This window comes from Meleagris gallopavo, chromosome 7 (genome assembly GCF_000146605.3).
Source record: "Meleagris gallopavo isolate NT-WF06-2002-E0010 breed Aviagen turkey brand Nicholas breeding stock chromosome 7, Turkey_5.1, whole genome shotgun sequence".
Taxonomy (NCBI): domain Eukaryota; kingdom Metazoa; phylum Chordata; class Aves; order Galliformes; family Phasianidae; genus Meleagris; species Meleagris gallopavo.
The window spans coordinates 28290525-28313161 of record NC_015017.2 but is presented as its reverse complement, the minus strand read 5'-3'; the positions used below and the strand labels follow the sequence as shown (position 1 = coordinate 28313161).

General features: G+C 40.4%; 1 protein-coding gene across 1 annotated transcript; it reads right to left on the bottom strand.

Moving 5' to 3' along the window:
• Window positions 1–291: 291 nt before the first annotated feature.
• On the bottom strand, window positions 292–20497 carry LOC104911813 (protein TANC1-like). The gene is made up of 4 exons (XM_019617264.2): window positions 20224–20497; window positions 16901–16975; window positions 7522–7722; window positions 292–475 (listed from the first exon to the last, which is right to left on the bottom strand). Exons 2-4 carry the CDS (start codon window positions 16959–16961, stop codon window positions 315–317), a joined length of 423 nt encoding a protein of 140 aa, XP_019472809.1. The 5' UTR covers window positions 16962–16975; window positions 20224–20497; the 3' UTR covers window positions 292–314.
• Between the last annotated feature and the right edge of the window lie 2140 nt (window positions 20498–22637).

Here is a 22637-nt window from a genome sequence, read left to right as displayed (position 1 = left end):
TTCTGCTGTTACAGCCTCTTCTTACTTAAGAAGCTTTCACAAAGTTTCTAACATGATGAACTGTATGCAGTGCAGAGCTATACATGTGGAATCAATTTACACTGAAAATGAATTCATCAAAAATCTAGTAGACCTTTGGCATACACAGTAATAAACAACAGTTGATACCACTTTGCCAGCAGTATGCACACATCTCCAAAAATCAAAACACTTACGAAGATCATGTAAATATAATGAAAAGCATCTCATCCTTACTACAAGAACATGGCATTTGCCAAACACTCCTACAAATAAAGATTCAAATTTCAGTTTTATTATTTTTTATCACTTTCTTTGACGTGAATGGATAAAGTATCACTGAACAGATTCCTACCATTTTGACTGGGTTCTTCTTGCTCTGATTGTTTTCTTAGCAGTAGAATTGCCTCACCTGGCACTCTAGGACTTTCCACATACTTGGCCTTCCTGATAGGACCTGTAAAGGAACATAGCTGAATGTATCTAATTTTCTCCAGATGTACCACAAATTTCAAATGTAAAGTGTCTCTCCGCAGAGACACAAATAATGCAGAGGAACTAGTTCTTAGACACACAGCTGCTACTGTAAGAACTCAAGAGCTGCTGCAGTTTCAGGCTTGTGAGAAATAAATGCTCGACTTGTGCTTTTTGGAATGTAAACCAGTCTGCTTACTCCAACAGTCCTCAGGCTTTCCTATATATGTAAAGAGGGATTTTTTTTTTTTATGTTCCAACCTGTACAACTTCCAGCAGGCCTCCTTTTTACAGAGCTTTCATTTTCCAGTACAACAGAAAGATAATTTTGTTATTAGCACCTCTAAAACTAAAAGAAAAATGCTACAAGTAGTTCACAGAATCATAGCATCATAGAATAACGTGGGTTGGAAGGGACCTGCCTGCCCACCCCTGCCATGGGCTGCCTGCTCCAGGCCCATCCACGTCCTTTGGTACCTGCAGGGATGGGGCACCCACACTGGCCTGGGCAGCCAAACCAGGGCCTCAATACCCTCTGAATAAAGAATTTCCTCCTAATATCTAACCTAAATCTCCCCTCCTTTAGTTTCAAGCCACATAAAAAGTTGGGCTCCCTGCTGATTATAAACTTCCCCCAAGGACCGGAAAGCTGCAGTGAGGTCTCCCCAGAACCTTCTCTTCTCCAGGCCAAACAAGCCCAACTCTCAGCCTGTCTTTGTAGCAGAGGTGCTCCAGCCCTCTGAGCACCCCAGTGCCCCTCCTCTCCTCAGCTCCACATCCTTCTTTTGCTGGCGGCCCCCATGGCCCCGTCTGGCTGGGACCATCCAACCAATTCCTTCTCCACTGAATAGTCCACCATTCAAATCCATCTCTCTCCAGTGTAGAGATAAGAACGTGGTGTGGGACCATATGAAAGATTTTGCAGAACTCCAAGAAAAAGACATCGGCTGCCCATCCTTTGTCTGCTGATGTCAGCACTCCACCACAGAAGGCCAAGCCAGTGCTCAGTCACTAAGTGCCCCTGCAGAAGCCGTGCTGGCTGTCTCGGACCACCAGCTCACCTCACGTGTGCCTTAACAAAGCCTGCAACATTAGCACACTAAATAACTCAAACTCAAGAAGCTTTATATTACTCGATAGTTTATCCAAATATTGATCACGTTCTGATTTTAAGGAAAGGTGAAAGTTAGTTCAAAAACCAAATTAAAGAGTGGCTAGTAGTGGTATTTGCTTTCATGAAAACGGAGCATTCCTAGTTCATGAACACATTAAGTTCAAACATACCAACTTTTAGTATTAAGGAGTTCTATAATCACAAACATACTTTTTCAAAAAAGAAGCTGATTCACTTAATTTTGCAGCTTTTGCTTTGGTTTTAGGCTGTTTATGAACCCATTCCTTGCTAAATATGGTTTAGTAGCAGCTGCAGGAAACGTTAACTGCAGAACAGAGTTTCTCATCAGCCAAGTCTAACTGAAAGGGAATGATGCTGCCCTCTAAAGGCTTTCCAGAAAAAGTATACTGGTACAACTGGATCAACATTTGCACAATAAACACAATGTAGAAATTCTGGTCTTACAGGCAGATCGGCTGCTACACATTAATGCACATTATGCCACTGAACTGAAATACCACCATATATATATAAGCACATCCATCTACATATATATGTCAACAGAATTTTGTAACAATAGAAACATTAACAACACTGAGAGAGTTTTGGAAAAGCATATACCAGCAATTTGGCAAAGTTACCCTATGGAAAATCAAGTTACTTAAACTGAATGGCAACTGGGAATATCATCATTCATGATACTGAAAAGTGAAGGTACTAAACCCAAATTCCTGTCTTAAAGTTTAAGACAAGACACTAGAACTACTGCAATTTTTTGTAGTGTCTAATAAAGCCACTCAAACTCTTCAAGGTTTTGGTGAGCTTGAGGTACTGATTCATCCAGAAGAAACAAAATATTGTCTAGAAGTCCCTAGAACACAGAAAATTACTAGACTTGGCAAAATACAAAAATTGACGTGGTTCAGAAACTTTCCCCAGCTTTAGCAATAGATAATGTTTTTTTCCTCATTTAAATACAAGCTCTGGTTATACTACAGAGCTAAAATCTCAGGTTCTCACTATCATGCATGACCGTAAGAGTAGGAAAGGAAGTTTCCTCACTTGAAAACATACCTGACATTCTGATTTTAATGCCATTAGGCCACAGCAGTGACATAGCTCCAGAGAAAAGTATTCTACAGGTAGTATCCCACTTTTTCATCTTGTGTGTTTCTATATTAGTCCTTTTCAAAAGAATCATAATAATAATAAACAGTCTCAAAAGCAAAAGCACAAACCCCATTATGTTTCATGATGACCATTTCCAGTCCAACTTCCACAGGATCCTGGACTTACAGTTACAGGATCACATACTGTATTTTTTTACTTTTATTCTTTTAAACAAGGAACCTCCAAGTTTAATTCTGTCAAATTCAACTGGGAGAAGCTTAATTCTTAAGTGCTACGTAACATTACATATAGTAGGAGAAGAAAAGGAAATCATAAAGTGGCAGCAGTATTTCAAGGGATATATTAATCTTCCTGAAATCTGCTGGAAGGGCACTGTGACAAGACACAAACAATCCAGACTTCTAGAGGGTATCAAGGTTATGCGTACTTTACACATGAATTAGATGGATCTACCAAGGATGATGCATAACAGCTCTTCCAGCACAGGTTTGGGATGTGATAACAGGTTTGGGATGTGGATTCCCTTGTCCATTGATGCAGAGGCACCATCATAAAAGGCTACTAGGTTGGTCAAGCAGGATTTGCCCTTGGTGAAGACATGCTGGTTCTCCTGTATCAGCTCCCTGCTTTCCATGTGCATCAGCAAAGCTTCCAGGAGGATCTGCTCCATGACCTTTCCTGACACAGATGTGAGACTGATTGACTTACTGTGACTTACTGATCCCCTTCCCAGACAGAGATCTCATGCTGAAAAATTCTTCCTTATCCTGCTTTTTTCTGCTCCTCTTTCCACCTCATCAACTCTTTCATTAAGGAAGCTTTTGACTCCAACAAACCAGGAGCTTTAATTCTGCCAGTATTTTTTGGCTCTTTAGTAAGTTAAGATATAGTTTCTCTCTTCCATCCTTTTATAGTTACAGTTGAGGATTGAACCAGATCCAGAAGCACTGGTACTCTTCCAAGCTCTTCAAACAAAAAGCTTCCCCACCTCCTATGCAAATAATTAAAACACAGTGTCACTCACAGTAGATTGTGCAAACAGGATTGTAGAGCCTTCTGTGTTCCAGTTCAGAAGCTCAGCTTATTCTCCTGTCGTCTTGCCTGCCCATGGATAATGAAGTTGTAGGAGCTGGACTACTTGCAGACTGACTGGCAAAAAGGCAGTTATTACCATGCATGCACTGCAGCAAAGGTACTGTTGCCAGTTGTGCACATTTATCAACACACCCATCTGTAATGAACCAATGTCCTAACACATGAGGAATAATTTCACAGTTCAGACTCAATCCTGAATCCCTACCTGGAGTGGTAGTGCATAAAAGAAAGGGAAAGAAAAGTGCCTTGCCAATGATCAGAACAGCAGTTTCAAAAAGACATTAAAGCCAAGTCCAGGGAATCCCCAGACTAGCAGTTTCCAAATCTGTTCTGAGCAGATGCCTCTAAACTTGCTAAATACTAATGTCTCCAAACTGGAGAGCTGATAATTACATTATTCATGGAACAGATATGTCTATGATGGAACAAAACCCTCTTAGTCTAAAGGGACAGAACAAAGCCAACATACTACCCGCAGCACACGTGCAGCTAATACTTTCTGGCAAAAGCATTCTATTGTCTGAATCTGGAATCAAGAACTACCTGGAGGTATACAATACTCAAAGGGAAACTCATTTAAAGTGTAACCTATTTTCCAACTATTGCATATTAGATAACTAAAAGAAAATGGAAACAATTTAGAAGGTAAAATAACCCTTCAAAATTAGCAAATGTGCACCTGATTAAGAATAGTATGCCTGACAGCAAAGAAGAAATATTTCTTTCAAAGTAACTTAAATCACACATTAAACTGTTCCTGTTTGGATACGTAGGCTACTTGAACGTCATTTTATGAACTGTGTTTTCTGTTTTTCTGTGGGGTTTTTTTTTGCCCTCCCATTCCCCCACTACATGGTGTAGTGTATTTCCAAAATTTACTAAGATGTTCAAAATATCTGCAACACCATCTGCTTAACAGGATACAGTTAAAGAACTTGTTTTCTTTCAAACACTGTCTATGAACGTGCAACTTTCTGGAAAGGTAGGAAACGAAGTTTAAAAATACTTCCAACATTAACTGAATCACTTTTGTGGAAAGCAGAGATAACCAGATTGTGAGTGGATGAAGCAACCATGGAAAGTAAAGTTTTGCCCATATCCAACTCAAAATGCTGATACATTTGAAGAAGTGACAAGAGATAGTAAAGCTTTCTGCTTAGGCAGTAGAGAAGACAACCAAAGAAAAATAATTTAAAAATATCCCTCCAAAATCACAGATTAACACCTACTTGGAAACATGCAGAAACAGCAAGGAAAGGAGAAACAGTAAAAGCAAACTGTTAATTAATTTCCATTGCACAGTGTTATTCTATACAACATTTTAAAATAATTTAATCAGGAAAAAATATATTTTTCCACTGATGACACAAGCATAATTAAGTACTTATTTTTAACAACAAACAGAGGTGCAGGACAAGATAAAAGGACACATTTGCTAGAAAAGTAGAAGTGTTCTCAGTATGAAGCCCTCAAGAACACATTTTAAGAGCAAGTAACTATTGGTTAACTACAACTTCTACTTTTGAATGTATAACTCTGAAACTTATTGCTATGAAAACATGACTGATTTTAATTTACTAACCAAAATTTGGTAGGTAATGGGCCCAATACAGACCTAGGAAAAACTCCTAATTAAAAAACAGATAGCATTTAGTGATACACTCTTCAATTATTATCTCTGAATACATGGAATACTGTTTCAGTCTAGCTGATACTAAACGGAATTTCAGCTCAAGGAAGTAAGTTACACAAGAGTATCATGTTATATACACAAGACCATCAGCACGCCTGGGTTATAAGAAGAATTAAAACTACCGAAAGAAACAAAGGTAGAACAATATTTCAATGGACAATTTTCTGCCTTTGGTTTACTGCCTTAGATATTTTCAAAGATGTTTAGAAGTATTAACAATACTGTTCGTGTGAAGTTTACCTCACTGAGTAGTAGTTTCATTAGAACAGCTTCAGTACATCTGAACTTCAGGATGCTTCTTTAACTCTCCTTGCAATCCTTGCTGCTTTCACCCATAATATCACGAATAAAACCTCAAGATACTGTTCACAGCACAGAACTGCAAGGGTTGGAAGGGACCACCAGAGATCATTGAGTCCAAACCTGCTAAAGCAGCCTCCCTGCACTAAGTCACACAGGCAGGCATCCAGATGGGACTTGAATATCTTCAGATATGCCAGTCTCTCTGGGCAACCTGCTCCACTGCTCTGTCACTCTCACAGTAAAGTTCTTAATATGCTACTGAACAGAGTGCTTTGCAATTAGTACAGCTAGCATCCTTCTTGCTTTTTATTACTTACGGATGCTAGCCTGATCATTTGTATTAAATCATTTTCCACCAGCTTCAATTTGTTGAAACTCAAAGGAGTAGCACAGAATGTTTCTACTGGCTAGGTATCTAGTTAGGCATTCATCCAAAACAACAGCACAGAAATGCCAATGTATTCAAAACACTTCATAGGGAATCTTCTCTATCTTCTGTGTATGTTTTATTTTTCAGTCTATTGATCACAGTGGAATGATTCTGAAGGTGTGAATATGGCTTCCCATTTGAAGTGTAGGGACTGTTAAACATTTTCTGAGAGACAAACAGCAGTCTACTACGCTTATAAAAGTGTGTCACTAAAGGAAGCTGAGCTGCAAGGTTGGTTAGATATCATCTCAAATGCAGTTCAGTTTTCCCACCAGCAACAGAACAAGGAGTTAGATCCCAAGGTTCACTTAAGTCTTTGGCAAAAAAAGCCAACACGTTTCCCTCTACATTAAAACATGAAGTCCTGCACACAAGTCACTTGCAGCAAGAGACAAGACAAGAAAATACTTTCCGTGCCTCAGATTTTTGCCTGGACTGTAAATTTTAATAGTCAAAATAAAATTGTATTTGCTATCTTCTACTATTTCTTTGGGTAATAATTTTTCTTTAATTTCCTGTAAGATGGTTGTTCATCAAGGCCTTTCTCAGTGCCAACCAAAAACCACTTTTGCCATTCTTCTTCTTACACTTTGTAAGCTTTACAACAAAGAATTTCAAAACTGCTGAGTGTTTGCACAATAACATGGACAATTTCACCTGACACTCAAACTCTGACCTGAATCAAGTCAACTGACGTTAGAGTGTTGGAATGATTTATATGTGCAGAATGCTGATAAAAGGGAACCAGATGGAGTACCTTATTTAGTAAGGCACACACATAAGCATGCGGTCAATACTAAGGACACAGACTGAAAATCACTTCAACAGCAATTTATCTATTAATATTTCATATTCATAGACGAAATAAATTAGCTGTAAAACATAAGCAACACTCTGAAGCAAGTATTCCCTGAAAAAAAAATCAGTAACAACACTGTTAATAACACGTACAGTTTTGCAGCTGCTTCCTCTAACTGAAATACTAACCATAAACTATCAGTTTTAAACATATTCAGACATTTCAATAAAAATATCTGCTATGCAAATTAGAATAATTATTTGCCATCTGAAATAATATAGTCCATTTAACCACCAATTATCTTCTTTACATGAGAACATGCAAAAAAGCCTTCACTGTTCATTTTTTTTTATTGAACAAGATCGTGTAAAATATAAAATGTTAAAAAGTGTTACTTTTACATTGTGTCAGAAATTGAGTCAAAATACTACAAAGATTTTAGTTGCACATCAATTTCATTTTACCTGGGGACTTTTTGTTTGATCGTGACTGCATCAAATAAGACTGGCGTGGCAGCAGAGGTGAAGATGGCAAAGACATTGAGACTCCTTTAGCCAAGTTCATCCTGTAAGCATCCCCCGGAACGGGCTGATTGCCACTGGGAAGATCTGCACTGTGGCCAGATGCTGCAACGCTCTGCAAGGCATTCTCTGGGCAAGAGTCCCCTGCAAAAAATAAAATGTTAACATCCATTATGTGATATATCAAGATGCAGATATTTAATACAGAAAAACATTTAGTTGCCATCAACAAGTCAGCATGATCCCTCTCTTCTCACTGTATATCTGCCACTGCAGAATCCAAACAGGAAACTCACTGGAAAATATAAAATGCACAACCAAGGGAGATTTCATTTCACTGTAATAAAGACAGCAAGCGGGAAGAAAAACTTCTCCTTAAACAAAATAGCAGCTTTCCAGATCTCATCCTCAGAGGCAAAACTACATATCTTACAAAGACAAAAGGATATCTACTACTGAAAGACTTATCAGGATCAGTGTGATACCTGAAATTCAGTGACCATCTGAAAGCACACTGCGTACTGAAGTAGTGAGGAGAAGTTTAGTCCGGTGACTGCCAACACCAGTTAGAAGTGTCTGACAAAAGCCCTCACACAAAACCACTCTAGGCTTAGCTCACTGATCGTTCTGTTTCAAAACAGAGAAGTCCAGTTAAATGTAATTTGACAGCAAAACGTTTTGTTTACTATCAGGAACAAACCAAGAACTGGTTCACAACACTAAGTAGCAGATCAAAATGGGAAAATGCGCAGGAAGGAGACCTATCCCACTGGTGCAAGAAATGCAGCTTTGGCACAGTCAAGAATATGTTCTCAAAACAGAAGAAAATATATGCTCACAACAATAAAGACAGCAGAAACACACGCAGAAAGTGCTGAGCTCTTGCTCATCAGATGACCGAAACAGCTGAAAAGCAAGAGATTGGCACCTAACTACAGCTTTTTTTTTTTTTACTGTCCCAATTAGGGCACTGCTCAATAATTTACACAGAACTGAATCAGTGTGAAACGTAAAACAAAACTGATAGAGAGAGGAAAGAAAATACTCGGAACATTTTTCACAGAGATCCACACAGCAACAAGCAGCACAGCTGAAGTGTGGGAACCCAGAGTAGAACTAGAAGAAAAACAGAACAACAAAGAAAGCAGAAGTGACTTCTTTCGAAAGACGGTTTCCTTATTATGGTTTATTGTCTTACAGTAAGGAAACATTTCAGATCGATGTGCCTCCCTGAGATCTGCCTTTCCTGTGCACTGCTGTCACTCGCTGGCTGCCTTCAGTTCCGAAGAGCTGCTCTTCTGCCGTGAGCCACCGCAGGCAGCTCAGCCTGCTCACAGGGAACGCCTGCGCTGTCAGAAAAACCAACGGTTCCTTTCCCAAAAGTAAAACTGTTTGTGTCTATTCAACCACCACTCTCTTTTGCAGAAGTCTGCACAAAACCAACTGGGCATGAAGTTGAAAATCTAATTGCATATTTCTAAGGGGGCACGCACTTCAGATGACTTATTTCCTAGACATACTATTTTTCTCACAAGAGCCATACATGACAGCTACGTACATACATTTGTGAGATAAATGACCCTGAAGAATGCTATGCTACAGTCAAACTTTTCTTGACTTTCATAAATGTAAACTTATTCTTTTATACCTTTGAAATCAACTTAACCATCACCTTCCAAAAGTTCTCCTCTTTCTTCAAATAAAACTCATAGTAACAGGCACTGATTTAAATAAACAACTCCAGCTTAACCAAGTCAGGACAGAAATTAAAAAAAAATAATTAATGAACTTTGTAGTAATTATAAAATTACATTACAACTATTACAGGAGTACAGCTATTGGTCTTAAATCCTGGGAACCAGAAAAGTGGCTTCAGTATTTTGACAAAGTGCTGTAATACACCCACCTCAAAAACAAGAACAAGTACTGTGCAAGTGTATAATCAGAATAAAAACCCTGAACGTTTTAGAAATAGAATTATATACATTTTGGCATTTAAAAAAAAAAAATCTCATACCTGAGTCGCTAAGTTCTCATTTACTTTTGATAGAAGCCAAAAGGCTAAGGATTTTCCTCTGTTCTTTTCAAAATTAAACTCTGACAGTAGGTGTTTTTAAACACGGCTGGGTTGGAAGGGACCCCTCAGCCCAGCCCTGCCGTGGGCTGGCTGCCCCCCAGCTCAGGCTGCCCAGCGCCCATCCACGGCTGGGGCACCTCCAGGGATGGGGCACTCAGCTCTGGGCAGTGCCGGGGCCTCACCCCTCTATTGTTGAACGACACTGAAAAACTATTACAACGTTCATTCCGGTTTCTGGACATGAAGAAAAAGCACGGAAACAGCACAGTAATGCAAGTAACCACAATGAGAAAACAGTGTTATTAAGAATTCCTAATTGGATATGTTGCTGAGGCAGTGATTTGGAATTTCTGTATGTATTCCAGCTGGAATGCTACAGAGACAGCACAAGAAACAGGAGACCAGAGTCCAAAATTACTTCCTCCCCCTTCAGGGTTAACAAGTCCACCCACAACTCCCCTGTACTACGAAGCAGCAAACTGTTCCTAACTCACTGTTTTCTCAATAAACTGCATGGATTTTAATTTGTCCTTCTCGACTGTACATGAAATGATACATTACGGAAAAGCCCTGCGAAATCAAGGGCCACAAAAGCCCTGAACACACTGCTGTGGCATATCTTCAATCATTAAATGGAGATGATTTTATTATGGCAATAACTTTGAAGATGTCCTACAGTCTATTCATGTCTCACCATTTGTTTCCTTCCTACTTTTTTTGCTGCTGATTCTATTTCCCTGACGCTGCCAGAGGTACTGTGGGGACAGGTATACAGATCATGACTCAGATTCTAAGAGCAATATGATTAAAACAAGCAAACAAACATCCAAAACATATTTCCCAGAAATAATCCTTTTCAATTATTTTTCTAATTTTAAACTTGCTTTCACTTCTTGTCATTCTTATATATGCTATTACAACACAAGCTCTGAGAAAGCCCAATCATACTGGCCTCAAGCTATGAGGACATCATTTCCTCAGTGAAGTTGGAACATTTTTAAGCACTAACTGCTACAGCAGAAAAAAATGGCAGGTTCTAATTAAAACCTGGTTGGGATACTCTAGGACTGCAGAGGACAGCCATCAAACACGAGCCATTCCAAGAAAGCAGAAGCTGCTCCTCCAGTGCCTTTCTAAAAGCTGTTAGCTAAAGGCAATGGAAATCAAATCACAGTTTAGTTGCACCTCGGGATGCAACTGAAAGGCATAATCAGATTAATAATGTGTTGTTTTCTTGTTTTTGTTTGCTTGCTTGTTTTTTAAGATGCAAATAGATACAAGGAAGGCAGACTAACGGAATGATTTGGTATTTTAAGGATATTAGGATCTACATCTTGAACTTTAAGATTAAACTAATCCTTCTTTTGAACAGAGAGGATAGCTAAAATGAAAACCCTTCCAGTATTTATGTCAGTATTAGACATAATAAAGTATATTCTTCATTCAGTACAAGTTTCTTAGAAACCAAAGAACTTCAACTACTTTACCAGATTATAAACAAACTACAGTATGGTGCTGATGCCAGAAATCAGGTAATTTTGTCATGAAAAAAAAAAAAAAAAGATCTCTATCTTCAAAACAGAAAACTTACCCAACCTAAATGCAGGTTCCCTACATCTGAATATTGGCTGCAACTGCACAGTATTCCACTGACATCACTCAATGTCTACTTCTGAGGTGGGCGATTTTGTATCTGTTCCCTTAATTTACCTGCCTAAGTGAAACAGAAGACTCTCAGCCCACTTAAAAACATATTTCCAATTTAAAAATTCTGCTATAATAAAAGGAATCTGTTTACAGATGTTTTTTTAAAAAAAGCTCTACAGGATTTTGTTGCTTAAAAGGCTTCCTAGCAAGCACACCATGATGTACAGGGCACTCATAGCACTTTTCAAACAAACAAGAACTTGACTGTAAGTGCCCAGCTCTGATTAAGCCTAGCTTTGGTGTAACGGACAGCAAAGAAGCAAAGAACAAACTTTGCTATGTGACTGCTAAGAACGTCGGGTTATTGTAGCAAATTCCAAGCAGGAAATCAGAAGCTGATAAAAATCTGAGTACCACAACTAACTTTTGTTGGAAAAAGAAAATATTAACAGAACTGGTGCAGAGGTGCACGCCTACCAAGGTCACTGCTGGCCTACGTCAACAATCCTCAGGGTTCAATAAACAGTTAAGACAACAGAGAAATCAGTATTCTCTACATAAGAGGTCACTCCCAGCATTAAAGCTGGTGGCTGCCTCAAACTCAACCTGTTTGCACATGCTTTGTCTGCAAACTGTCCTGGCATTTGTTGGAATAGAGGAATCATTACATCTGTCTAACTCTAGTGTTTCAGTGTCAAAAACTGTGAGGGCTGTTGAACAGCAGAACAGGCTGCAGTCTCCATCCTTGGAGATTACCAAAATATGACCTGGCCCTGAACAAGAGTGATTCTGCGATAACTTCTGCATATACTCTCACCACAAACTCTCTAAAGCTGTTTGAAGCCTCTTCAGCATGGCAAGCCAAAAATGTGAGCTTAAAAGGCATAATTCCTTTGCTATTTTAGAAGTAGAATGCTCTGAGTTGAGACAGAGTTTGCAAAAGATCAAAACTGCTGCTGGGCGACTTTCTTAGTGCTTTACACATGGCTCTCAATGCACTAAAGGCCTCATGACAACTCTGTGAAAACCAGTTCTCAGGGAGAGCAGAAGTAACAAACTGTACCAACACACGTGTCTGTGCAGCACTGCAGTAACTTGGCCTCTGCAAACGGAAATACCCACACAGAAACACAAGTTATTCCTGACAGTATTAATAACTTCTACTCCGGCAAAATAGCTGGTGGGGCACACTTTAGCCTAACAAATGATAAAGAAAAGTTAAGACTTTACAGACGTAATCAGAAGGAAATAGCTGTAGGGAAAAAGGGCATTAGCTGTGTGGCATCAGGAACACAATCCAGCACTTCTGAGAATAATGCACAGCTACGTCCAAGAAACACGAAAAACAAGGATTACCAAACCCATCATTTTTGATATTTTAAGGAACCATTTCCCTCTGTGTTCCATTCCCATCCTACTTTTCAAAAGAATTGATGAGCAACAGCGGGCAGAACTCCCATCTGAAACCATAAACAGACTTTACTTTGACTGTGCAACACTGACAGTTGCTCTTTAAGGTATTTGTGCCTTTCCAAATGAAAACACATGCGTGTGCATACACAGCTGATTCAATACAGTGAGAGAGGAATCTAGGAGAATTGAAGGCACCAAGGGATTGAGTCTTTGCAGTATGGACAAGGTAACCACGCACACAGTTCAGGAGTTGAAGAAAAACTCATAGGAAGTGAAGCAGTTCATTGGTGATCTTTCTGGGATACAAACAGGCTTCTGTCATGTAAAATGAATCCATTAAAGAAGATCAACATTTAATTCTCTTGCTCTTGAGAATGAGGTATGGACTGGCCAAAAAACAGGAGAAACTAGCCCGGAAGGGGAAGCAAATTCATTACAGCCTAAGTAACTGGGCAGCAGTGAAAGGCATCAAGTGAGAAACGAAGCAAGGAAAGATTAGAAGTTCAAAGAACCACATGGACAACCTTTGTCAGTTATGCTTGTACTTGGGTTTATCTGCCCACTTTCTGGCAGTTAAATCTGAAATCTGGATTACTTTTTCTGCACACAAAATACATTCTCCTGTAGTAATAACTTTTTTTTAAGTATGTGCTTTAAAGAAAAAAAAAGTGAAGAGCAGAAGTTACTGGGGTCACTGAAGAAATTTCTATTTAAGTGCTTCAAGGAGAGGATTGCTTTCCTTTTTCCCTTCTAAATGTATGCAGGATTTATTACTGGAATTAGCTCCTGGTAAAAAGCAGTCACCACAAAATACTCACTGCTCAGCAACAAAAAAAAAAAAAGAAAAGGAGTTTCAATTTTTAAATAACCACCAGCAGCCACCGAATATGGGCAAAGCAACACAGAACAATCAAAAACAGTTCCATGTTTTAAGCATGGAACAATGCCTCTTCTGTTGCAAAATATTTTTAGAGTAACAACCAAAAGTCACACCGAAACTTAAAAGTATTCCAGTAAAAAAGTAAAAGTTCAACGCTCCAGTTAGTGGTAGGTGCTTAACCTGGCAGGAAGTCCCTTCGCACTGAAATTTTAAAGCCTAACATCATAGAGAGTCTAGACAGAAAATGCCAATTGAATACACATACGTGTCTTAAAATGCAAATTTGTTTTGTTCAAGGATCTCAATCCTTTGATTGGCTAAGAGGTTATCTGAAGCTCGCATTGCTTTCAGCTTAGTTACAAGTATATCAGTCAGATACCAATGTTTAGTGAGACACAATGTGTGAAAAGTGGTGACCAAAAAACCATTCCAACTAAACAAGTTACACACAGGCAAGTAATTTTCATAGAATCGTAGAATGGTTTGGGCTGGAAGGACCTTTAAGATCATCTCGTTCCAGCCCCCTGCTACAGGCAGGGACACCTCCCTATAGACCAGGCTGCTCACAGCCCCATCCAGCCTGACCTTGAGTGCTTCCAGGGAGGGAACATCCACAGCCTCACTGGGCAGCCTGTTTTGTGTTTCTCACCACTCTCACAGTGAAGAATTTCTTCTTAATATCTAGTCTAAATCTACCCTCTTCCAGTTTAAAACTATTTCCCTTTGTCCTGTCACTACCCACCCTTACAAGAAGTCCCTCCCCAGCTTTCCTGTAGGCCCCTTCAGGTACTGGAAGGCTGCTGTAAGGCCTCCTTTGAGCCTTCTGCACGCTGAAGAGCCCCAGCTCTCTCAGCCTGTCCCGCAGGGGAGGTGCTCAGCCCTCTGATCATCTCTGTGGCCCTCCTCTGGACCTGCTCCAACAGCTCCTCATCCTCCTTGTGTCGGATGCTCCAGAACTGGACGCAGTGCTCCAGGTGGGGTCTCACAAGAGCAGAGCAGAGGGCAGAATCACCTCCCTTGACCTGCTGGTCACATTCCTCTTGATGCAACCCACAACACAGTTGGCCTTCTGGGCTGCAAGTGCACATTGCTGGCTCACACTGAATCTTTCATCAACTGACACTCTGAAATCCTTCACTTCAGGGCTGCTCTCAAGCCATTCTATGACCAACCTGTACCTGTGCTTGGGATTGCCCCAGCCCCAGTGCAGGACCTTGCACTTGGCCTTGTGGAACTTCATGGGGTTGGCAAGGACCCAGCTCTCCAGCCTGTCCAGGTCCGTCTGGATGGCATCCCTTCCCTCTAGCGTGTTGACTGCAGCACTCAGCTTGGTGTCATCTGCAAACCTGACACTTGACCCACTGTCCATACCACCTACAAAGATGTTCAATAACACCAGACCCTGCACCAATCCCTGAGGAATGCCACTCATCACTGGTCTCCACTTGGACACTGAGCCACTGACTGCAACTCTACAAGCACAACCATTCAGCCAATTCCTTATCCAGTGAGTGGTCATCCATCAAATTCATTTTTATTCTAATTTGATGACCAGGATGGAACAGCGTCAAATACTTTGCACAAGTCCAGGTCGATGATGTCTGTTGCTCTTCCTCTCCATTGATGCTGTAACTACTTCATAAAAGGCCACCAAGTTTGTCAGGTGTGACCTAGCCTTAGTAAAGTCATGTTGGTTACCATCAATTACCTTGTCTTTATTTTCCACATTATTATTAGGGCCTTCAGGAGGATCTGCTCCATGATCTTGCCAGGCACAAAGATAAGACTGACTGGCCTATAGCTTTAAAAATTTTTGATTTTAACTAATGATTAAATAGAGACTTTAATAAAAGATTATGCCTTCTTGCATAGGAGCTTCACTCTTATTTTAAAGTAGCAACTTAGTTGCCATTAGCAAAAAAAAGTCAGTAAATCTAAGCACTGCATATCATTCGAAGTTCAAACAGCAGAAAGAAAAATATGAATAGCAGAATATTATACAAGCAATCACAACTCAGCAGAAGTTACATGCCTTTGAAAGCCATTTTACTTTTCAATAAGAATACCAACCACAATCCATTTCCTAATTGTAAATGAGCATATGTAAAAAGAGGAATAAATCTCAAATTCACAATTTTCCTCCAACTCATTTTAGCATAAAATGTCAATAAGGAGATTACACATATTCAAAAAATAATTAAATGTATGCCAGTATACAGCAAGCATAACACAGAAATAACATTACATCATATTTAAGTCAGAGACATTTCACGTGTAGATACCAGAAGGAAAAACAAAGGAAACGTGGTCTCAAAGGAGCAATGTAGCAAAATCTGATCTATAACAGAACTGAGTAAAACCCGAGAAAAAATTACTGATAATTGAACTTTTTTGTTACCCCAATTAAAAAAAACCTGAATATGAAGACAATCACTAATCATTGGATGCATATCAGCACATAAGTATTTCCATACCTTGTATTTCATCGCACAGAAACCACAGGCACTGATCCCATTCTTATATCTCCAGATTTTCAGCACTGCAGTACTACATTCTAAACATCAGCTTTTTGTTGATACAACACTTCTGGAGCACTATACAGAAGTCCAACAAAGACTTTTAAATGGAAAACAGAAAAATCCCAACTACTTACCACATTAAATTCTACTGGAATTAATCAAGTTTTCATGTGTGCTATGTGCTACATTTGATGTTAAACTTCTGATGGGATTTTAGTGCAGGAGGAATGCTGTGAACTAAGCACAATGCTTCCATTATTCATGTTCCTTCAGGCCTGATACTGGGTCAACTGAATGACAATGCTCATGTTACTAAAAAGCCAACTGAAATAATGGAGCATGTTCTGCAGAAATGTAATGTACAAGCTTTTCTCTTCCTTTTAAGTTGAAATCTATTACAAGTATTTTATATCTAATGATCTTTTGCTTAATAGGAAAAATACAGATTCCCACAATGCAGGCAGCTGCCAACTTAGGACAGCTAAAGCACACAAGACACAATGTATAAGACCCACAAGAAATAGTAACACACATCTCTCTCCAAACCATCCTGCCCTCAGTATTTCTATGGTAAGAATGAAGAGCAAGCTGCTCTCATCTGCCCTTCTTCCTAGTAGCAACTCAGGAACGAATGCACTGGGTGCACACTCCCAGGCAGCTTTAAGCCTCCTCCTCACACAGAATGAGTGCTCTGCATGAAACCATTCCTGCCTGAGCAGAGGGCCAGTGGCACAGGTGAACCTACCATGGGGAATACGAGTCATCCTCTGTAATGAATATTCATACCTGATTCTTTTTTGCTCCCTTTTCCACCCTCTCGGCTCTTCTTTAAAACTGCCTTTAACATTTTAAGTGTTGCTCCTAAAGGATAACAGAAAGAAATGCAGCATCAGTATTGGCCACTCACACAAAGCCAAACAGAATACAGGATGGATCAATTTAAATAAAACAGGGAGGTAAACAGATATTTTTTTCTTTTATTTTTCCCTGCAATGCAGCTTGTTTAAGCCAAGCCTCAAAGCAGAAAAAATGTTTCAATACTTGAACTAAGCAATTAAGAGTTCACCGTCTTATAAAAAAAAAAAAGTAATAATTCAGCATTCTCCACATTCCACGTGTAATTAAGGTTACAAGGCTAAACCTGTGTACATTACTGTAAGACACCCGGGCAAAAAGAGAGTAAAGTTCCAGCTCCCGTCCTGAGCTCATCAGCACAGCTGTGGAGCTGCAGAGCAGCCGGGTCAGCTGGAGGCTCCAAACCACAGAAGCGCAGAACAGGTGGTGGTGTGGGAGGTGGTATCACACACCAGTGGTTTTTACCTACATACAACATGCTGCTAACCAACAAAGGAAGAGCCAAACAAGTTCTCTGTGTTACTGCAGTTCTCCTCTCTGCTATAAGCAGAGGTATGCACCCACGTATTCACGTCCGTGAGCAGGTGCATCTCTCCCACTCTGCACTCAAACCTCACATTTAATAGTCAACCTCAAGTGAGCAGCAGCTGCAGGTTTCAGAGAATTATTAAGGAAAAAATATCCAGGTTAAAAAGTGGAAGACAGTTTAGATGTTTCAGAAAAAATAAAAATCAGTACAACAGAGTTCTTAAGCTCCTACCAACAACCTGAAGCACTTCTTCTCACTGGTGACAGGACGAGGGGAAATAGCCTCAAATTGCCCCAGGGTAAGTTTAGGTTGGATCTCAGGAAACACCTCTTTACAGAAAGGGTGGTTAAGCACTGCGATGGGCTGCCCAGGGAGGTGGTTGAGTCACCATCCCTGGATGTGTTTAAGAACCCTTTGGATGTGGTGCTCAGGGCCATGATTTAGCAGAGGGTTGTAAGAGTTAGGGTAGGATGGTTGGGCTGTGGTTGGACTCGATGGTCTTTAAGGTCCTCCAACCTGAGTGATTATATGATTCTACCAATTAGAAAACCAGGAGGTTTCCACAGCCTACATTCAATACACCGATCCCTGGGTCAGTTCCAAATGCATACAGATGTGCACACAAGATGTTTACTTTTCCTGCAGCAGAATAACATCTCCAACAAGCTGCACTGACAGTTACACTCTCAGCATCATACGCTGTGGAGCATGCAGGCAGTGAACACACTTTGATGACCTGTGCCTTGGACAAGGCATCTTCTGAGGACTAACAAAGGAAAAAAAAGAGGAAAAAAGACAGTGCAACAGTAAAGCAAGTTCTGTTGTACTCTCAGACCTTTTAACTTCCAACAATAAAAAATCAAAACTTGCCCAAACACTCCCAGAGTAGGACCATATTTTTTATTACACATATACTCAATGTGCTTTTAATACCAGTGTCTCAGAATCAACCATGTCCTATAGGCAAAGGCCATGTGTCAGCACTCACCACATCTGTCCAGCAATACTGAGAAGACCAGACTGAAAAACATGGTTAACAACACTTCCCTGAGCAACAGCTGATTTTTTTTTTATAAGAAAACAGTTCCTGAAGTTCAACCATGAGGTCATAAAAAGGAAAAACTAAAGACAACATCAAGAAACTCTCTTCCTTGCGTTATTCTGGAAAAGCTAGACATAGACACAACCCACCACATCAGGGTTCTTGGGTTTTTTTTGTTGTCATTGTTGTTTGCTTGTTTTTTTAAACAGCAACATATTCACATTTATGGACTAGGGAAAAAAAAAAAGAACCCTTACATACATAAATTAGGAAATTAGAAATTGTTGTTCTTTTGTGCTAAGATCTTTCATTACGTAATCACATCCCATCCATGCAATCACTGAAATGATGCCCACAAACAAAACAGAAACTTTCATCTACAAGCACAGCAACCCAGGAAAGCCACGTGCTGTATCTACAGAACGATCTGTAGAATGTGCTGCAGTGTAGGCTACCTGCACCAGGCCTCTTTGATGGCCTCACACAACCGAGTAAAGTATAGCACTGCTAACAGACAGCTGTGATACATATGTCATTCCTCTCACCCAACCAGAGGACTGTTGATATTTTCTCTGACAAACAGTAGGCTCCAACTGATCTCCTTCCCATGTTCCTGAATGATATTTTAGAAAGGATTTTTCTATTTTAATACAAAACTTTTTTAAATTAATAAGTACATTTTTCTGGCTCATCTCAATTCCTTCTAGCCAATTTACACCACATGACTGCAGATGCCACTGCGTGTGAATCTGGAACCACACAGGTTAGCATTTGCACACTGGGCACTCATTTGTTCTGGAAACCCAGATACATAAATCTCACCTTAATATTACAGTTTGAGTATCATAAGCTCTTTGGAACCCATTTTTATGTGCATCGGACAGCTCTTTAAAATGAAAACTTTCTCAGCTCATTATAGCAGGTCACAATTGATGTAACTATACTCAGTAGTACGGCTTTTAACCTTACTGGTGGGCATTCACAGGTATATTTAAAGCATTTAGTGGAGAGCAGTGTTCATAAAATTCAAGACAGAAAGAAAACGCAGATGTAGAAGAGTGGGAAGGTTAGAGTTGCAGAAGCATTCCCAATTTGGTGTTCCCACCTTCTGTCTGGCTCTGGATCTTAAATGTTTCCACCACAACTGTTCAGTGCTGTATGCTGTTGGCATGTTCTGCGGCACTTTGAAAATTCATTCATTAATAAAGCAGAACAATTTGACATATATGAAGACCATTTAACGTCTATTTTATATCAGCTACATATTTACCACAGTATACTTTGCAACATACTAAATCACCATGCATTTTATTAGAAAAAAAACCACAGAACACTGAACACATGCAGCCTTTGAGCTGACTTCTCTTTGCAATAGTCACTCTGTTCCCTGAGCGCTACTTTAAGACAGAAATTACCACAGAACCACAGCACGGTTGGGTTGGCAGGGACCCCTCAGCCCCAGCCCTGCCGTGGGCCGGCTGCCCCCAGCTCAGGCTGCCCAGGGACGGGCACCTCAGCTCCGGGCAGCACCACGGCCTCACTGCCCTCTGAATAAGGAATTTCCTCCTCCCATCAGACCTAAATCTTCCTTCTTTTAGTTTAAAACCATTCCTCCTTGTCCTATCGTTACCGGCCCGTGTACAAAGCCCATTTCCCTCCCGTTCACAAGCTGCCCTCGCATACTGTAAGGCCGCAGAGCAAGGTCTCCCAGGGCTTCTTCCAGGCTACACAGCCCGGCTCCCACCAGTCCGTCTCCATGGCAGAGGCGCTGCAGCCTCTCACCGTCATGGCGGCCCCGCTCCGGACCGGCTCCCACAGCCCCGTTTCCTCGCTCCGGGCCCCGTGCGGACGCAGCGCTCCAGCGGGGCCTCCCGAGGGCGGGGCAGAGGAGACGGACCCCCGCACACGGCCCGCTGCAGTCGGCCTCGGCTGCAAGCACGCGGCGCTGCCTCCTGCTTTACAAACACCGAAGCCTACCAAGTCCAACAGCTGGTAGTCCACGTGAGAGAATAATGGCTGCGGGTGTAGAAAAGAAACCAAAAACAAGTAACAGTTACAACAAAAACGAATGGAGAGCAAATTTTGGTCTAGATTAATGATGAAAACATACAAAAAAAGGAATCATCAGCGCAAACTAGGAGTATAACCATTTTGACATACCTGTGTCAGATTTCTACATACTTGGCCCCTACAAAGAATGGAGGCCCCCCAGCCTTTCTTTCTTCCATCCTACCTTACAACTGCAAAGAAGAACATTTTCAGGGCAGCTTATGAGCAAAACGTTGCCAATCATTAACATAAAAATAGATGGTCTGAACACTGTGCAAAATATTAAGTAACAGTGAAGCTATTTTTATTTATACATTTCTGCACATCCTGGAATTCCAGCATAGAACTTCTAATACAAACTTCACTGTCTCGTCCTGCAAAGCTGCAACATCTTAAATTCTTGTTATGTGCTAAAAAAGATACAAACACCTTGAAAACTATTAAGCTCTAAATGCTGATACCCTGGTTTAATGGTTTCCGTCATAAAACTGGAAGAGCATGTTTAACCTAGCAGCACAAACTGGCTAACGTGGTTACATATGGGCATCAAAAAATTCCCATCTAACCTTGGCAAGCTCGTGGCTTCTAAAATATGGCACAGAATGCAGTTCATCTGTAGAATGAGGCAAGACACGAGGGCATTAACATTAATACAAGTGGGCCTTGTTCAGCAGACAGACAGAACTGCTGGACCCACAGGTGCTCGAGGCTTTACAGCAACACAGCACAGCCCACTTGCCCAGAAATTAATATGTGCTGCCTGCGAGCTGCTTTTTAAACATTCATTATTTTGAATTTGTAGACAACTGAATGTAGACTAATGAAAGAGAAGTTCTGCTACGCAGTATTTTATGTTTGACATAGTTGTATGCCAGTATTCTTTCTTTAGAGAAGGATAATCAAAGTAGCTCTTAATAACAGAATTCTAGTTGAAGGACTACAAGATAGCGCTGGTAACTCGTTTCATCACTATATTACACCACAGCAGCAAAATGTCTCCCGTATTCTCCCATTTCTCCTTTTAACGAAAAATAAGCAAAAATAATGCTTATGTATGTTTCAATCCCCTTCCACCAACTGTTTCCATCATTCCTATGCAGAATGTTCAGTACTTCAGCTCCAATTCCTTTCATTTCTCACCTATTCATAGTTGTCCATGCTCACCAAGCTCATCAATTCTGACCCCAAAAAGGGTGAGAGTTCCATATTTTTGTTCATCATGCAGTGTACATGATCTTTTCTTCTAATAGCAATTTCACATGAAACTAAAGCTAGTTTTGTATATTCTAACAGAGTCTAATTGGCAATTCCTTCAGGCTTATAATCTAACAAAATTTTCTTTGGGTTCCTTTTGTAAAGAAACGACGCAAATCATTCACTCTATTCAAGTACCTCCCAGTACTTGAAAGGAGCATATAAACAGGAGGGGGAATGACTGTTTACATAGGTTGATAGGAGAAGGAGGAATGGTTTTAAACTGTGACAGGGGAGGTTTAGGTTGGATATTAGAAGGAAGTTTTTCACCCAGAGGGAGGTGAGGCACTGGAACAGGTTGTCCAAGGAGGCTGTGGATGCCCCATCCCTGCAGGCATTCAAGGCCAGGCTGGATGTGGCTCTGGGCAGCCTGGGCTGCTGGTTGGTGACCTGCACACAGCAGGGGGTTGGAATCAGATGAGCATTGTGGTCCTCTGCAACCCAGGCCATTCTGTGATTCTATGCAGATTACCAGACCTCCCCTTTATTCTTACAGTGATGATAAGGTCTAAGAAGAAATGGAAGAAAAATTAATTCTCTCACTAAAGATGATGTGTCATTCTTTGTATATATTTCTAAGCTGTTGAAAAGTAAATATGCATCTACGGAACTACTGATTTCTTGCTTTAACTCATCTTCTCTTTGACAAATAAATAATGTTTTCCAAGTGTGACAGCAGATCCTAAGGGATGAATAAAACTTACCCCAAGTTGTAACTGTGTAGTCCCTGCCTGGAAGTTCCTACTATGAAAGAACCATTCTCTGTGGTCAACTGTAATATTTTCAGTATTACA

Coding starts and splice junctions, on each gene's coding strand:
- LOC104911813 (XM_019617264.2), bottom strand. CDS start 16,961: ATGTTAAAGGCAGTTTTAAAGAAGAGCCGAGAGGGTGGAAAAGGGAGC. Junction 7,723..16,900: donor AGGGAGCAAAAAAGAATCAG/GTATGAATATTC, acceptor TATTTTTTGCAG/GGGACTCTTGCCCAGAGAAT. Junction 476..7,521: donor ATCAAACAAAAAGTCCCCAG/GTAAAATGAAAT, acceptor GTTCCTTTACAG/GTCCTATCAGGAAGGCCAAG.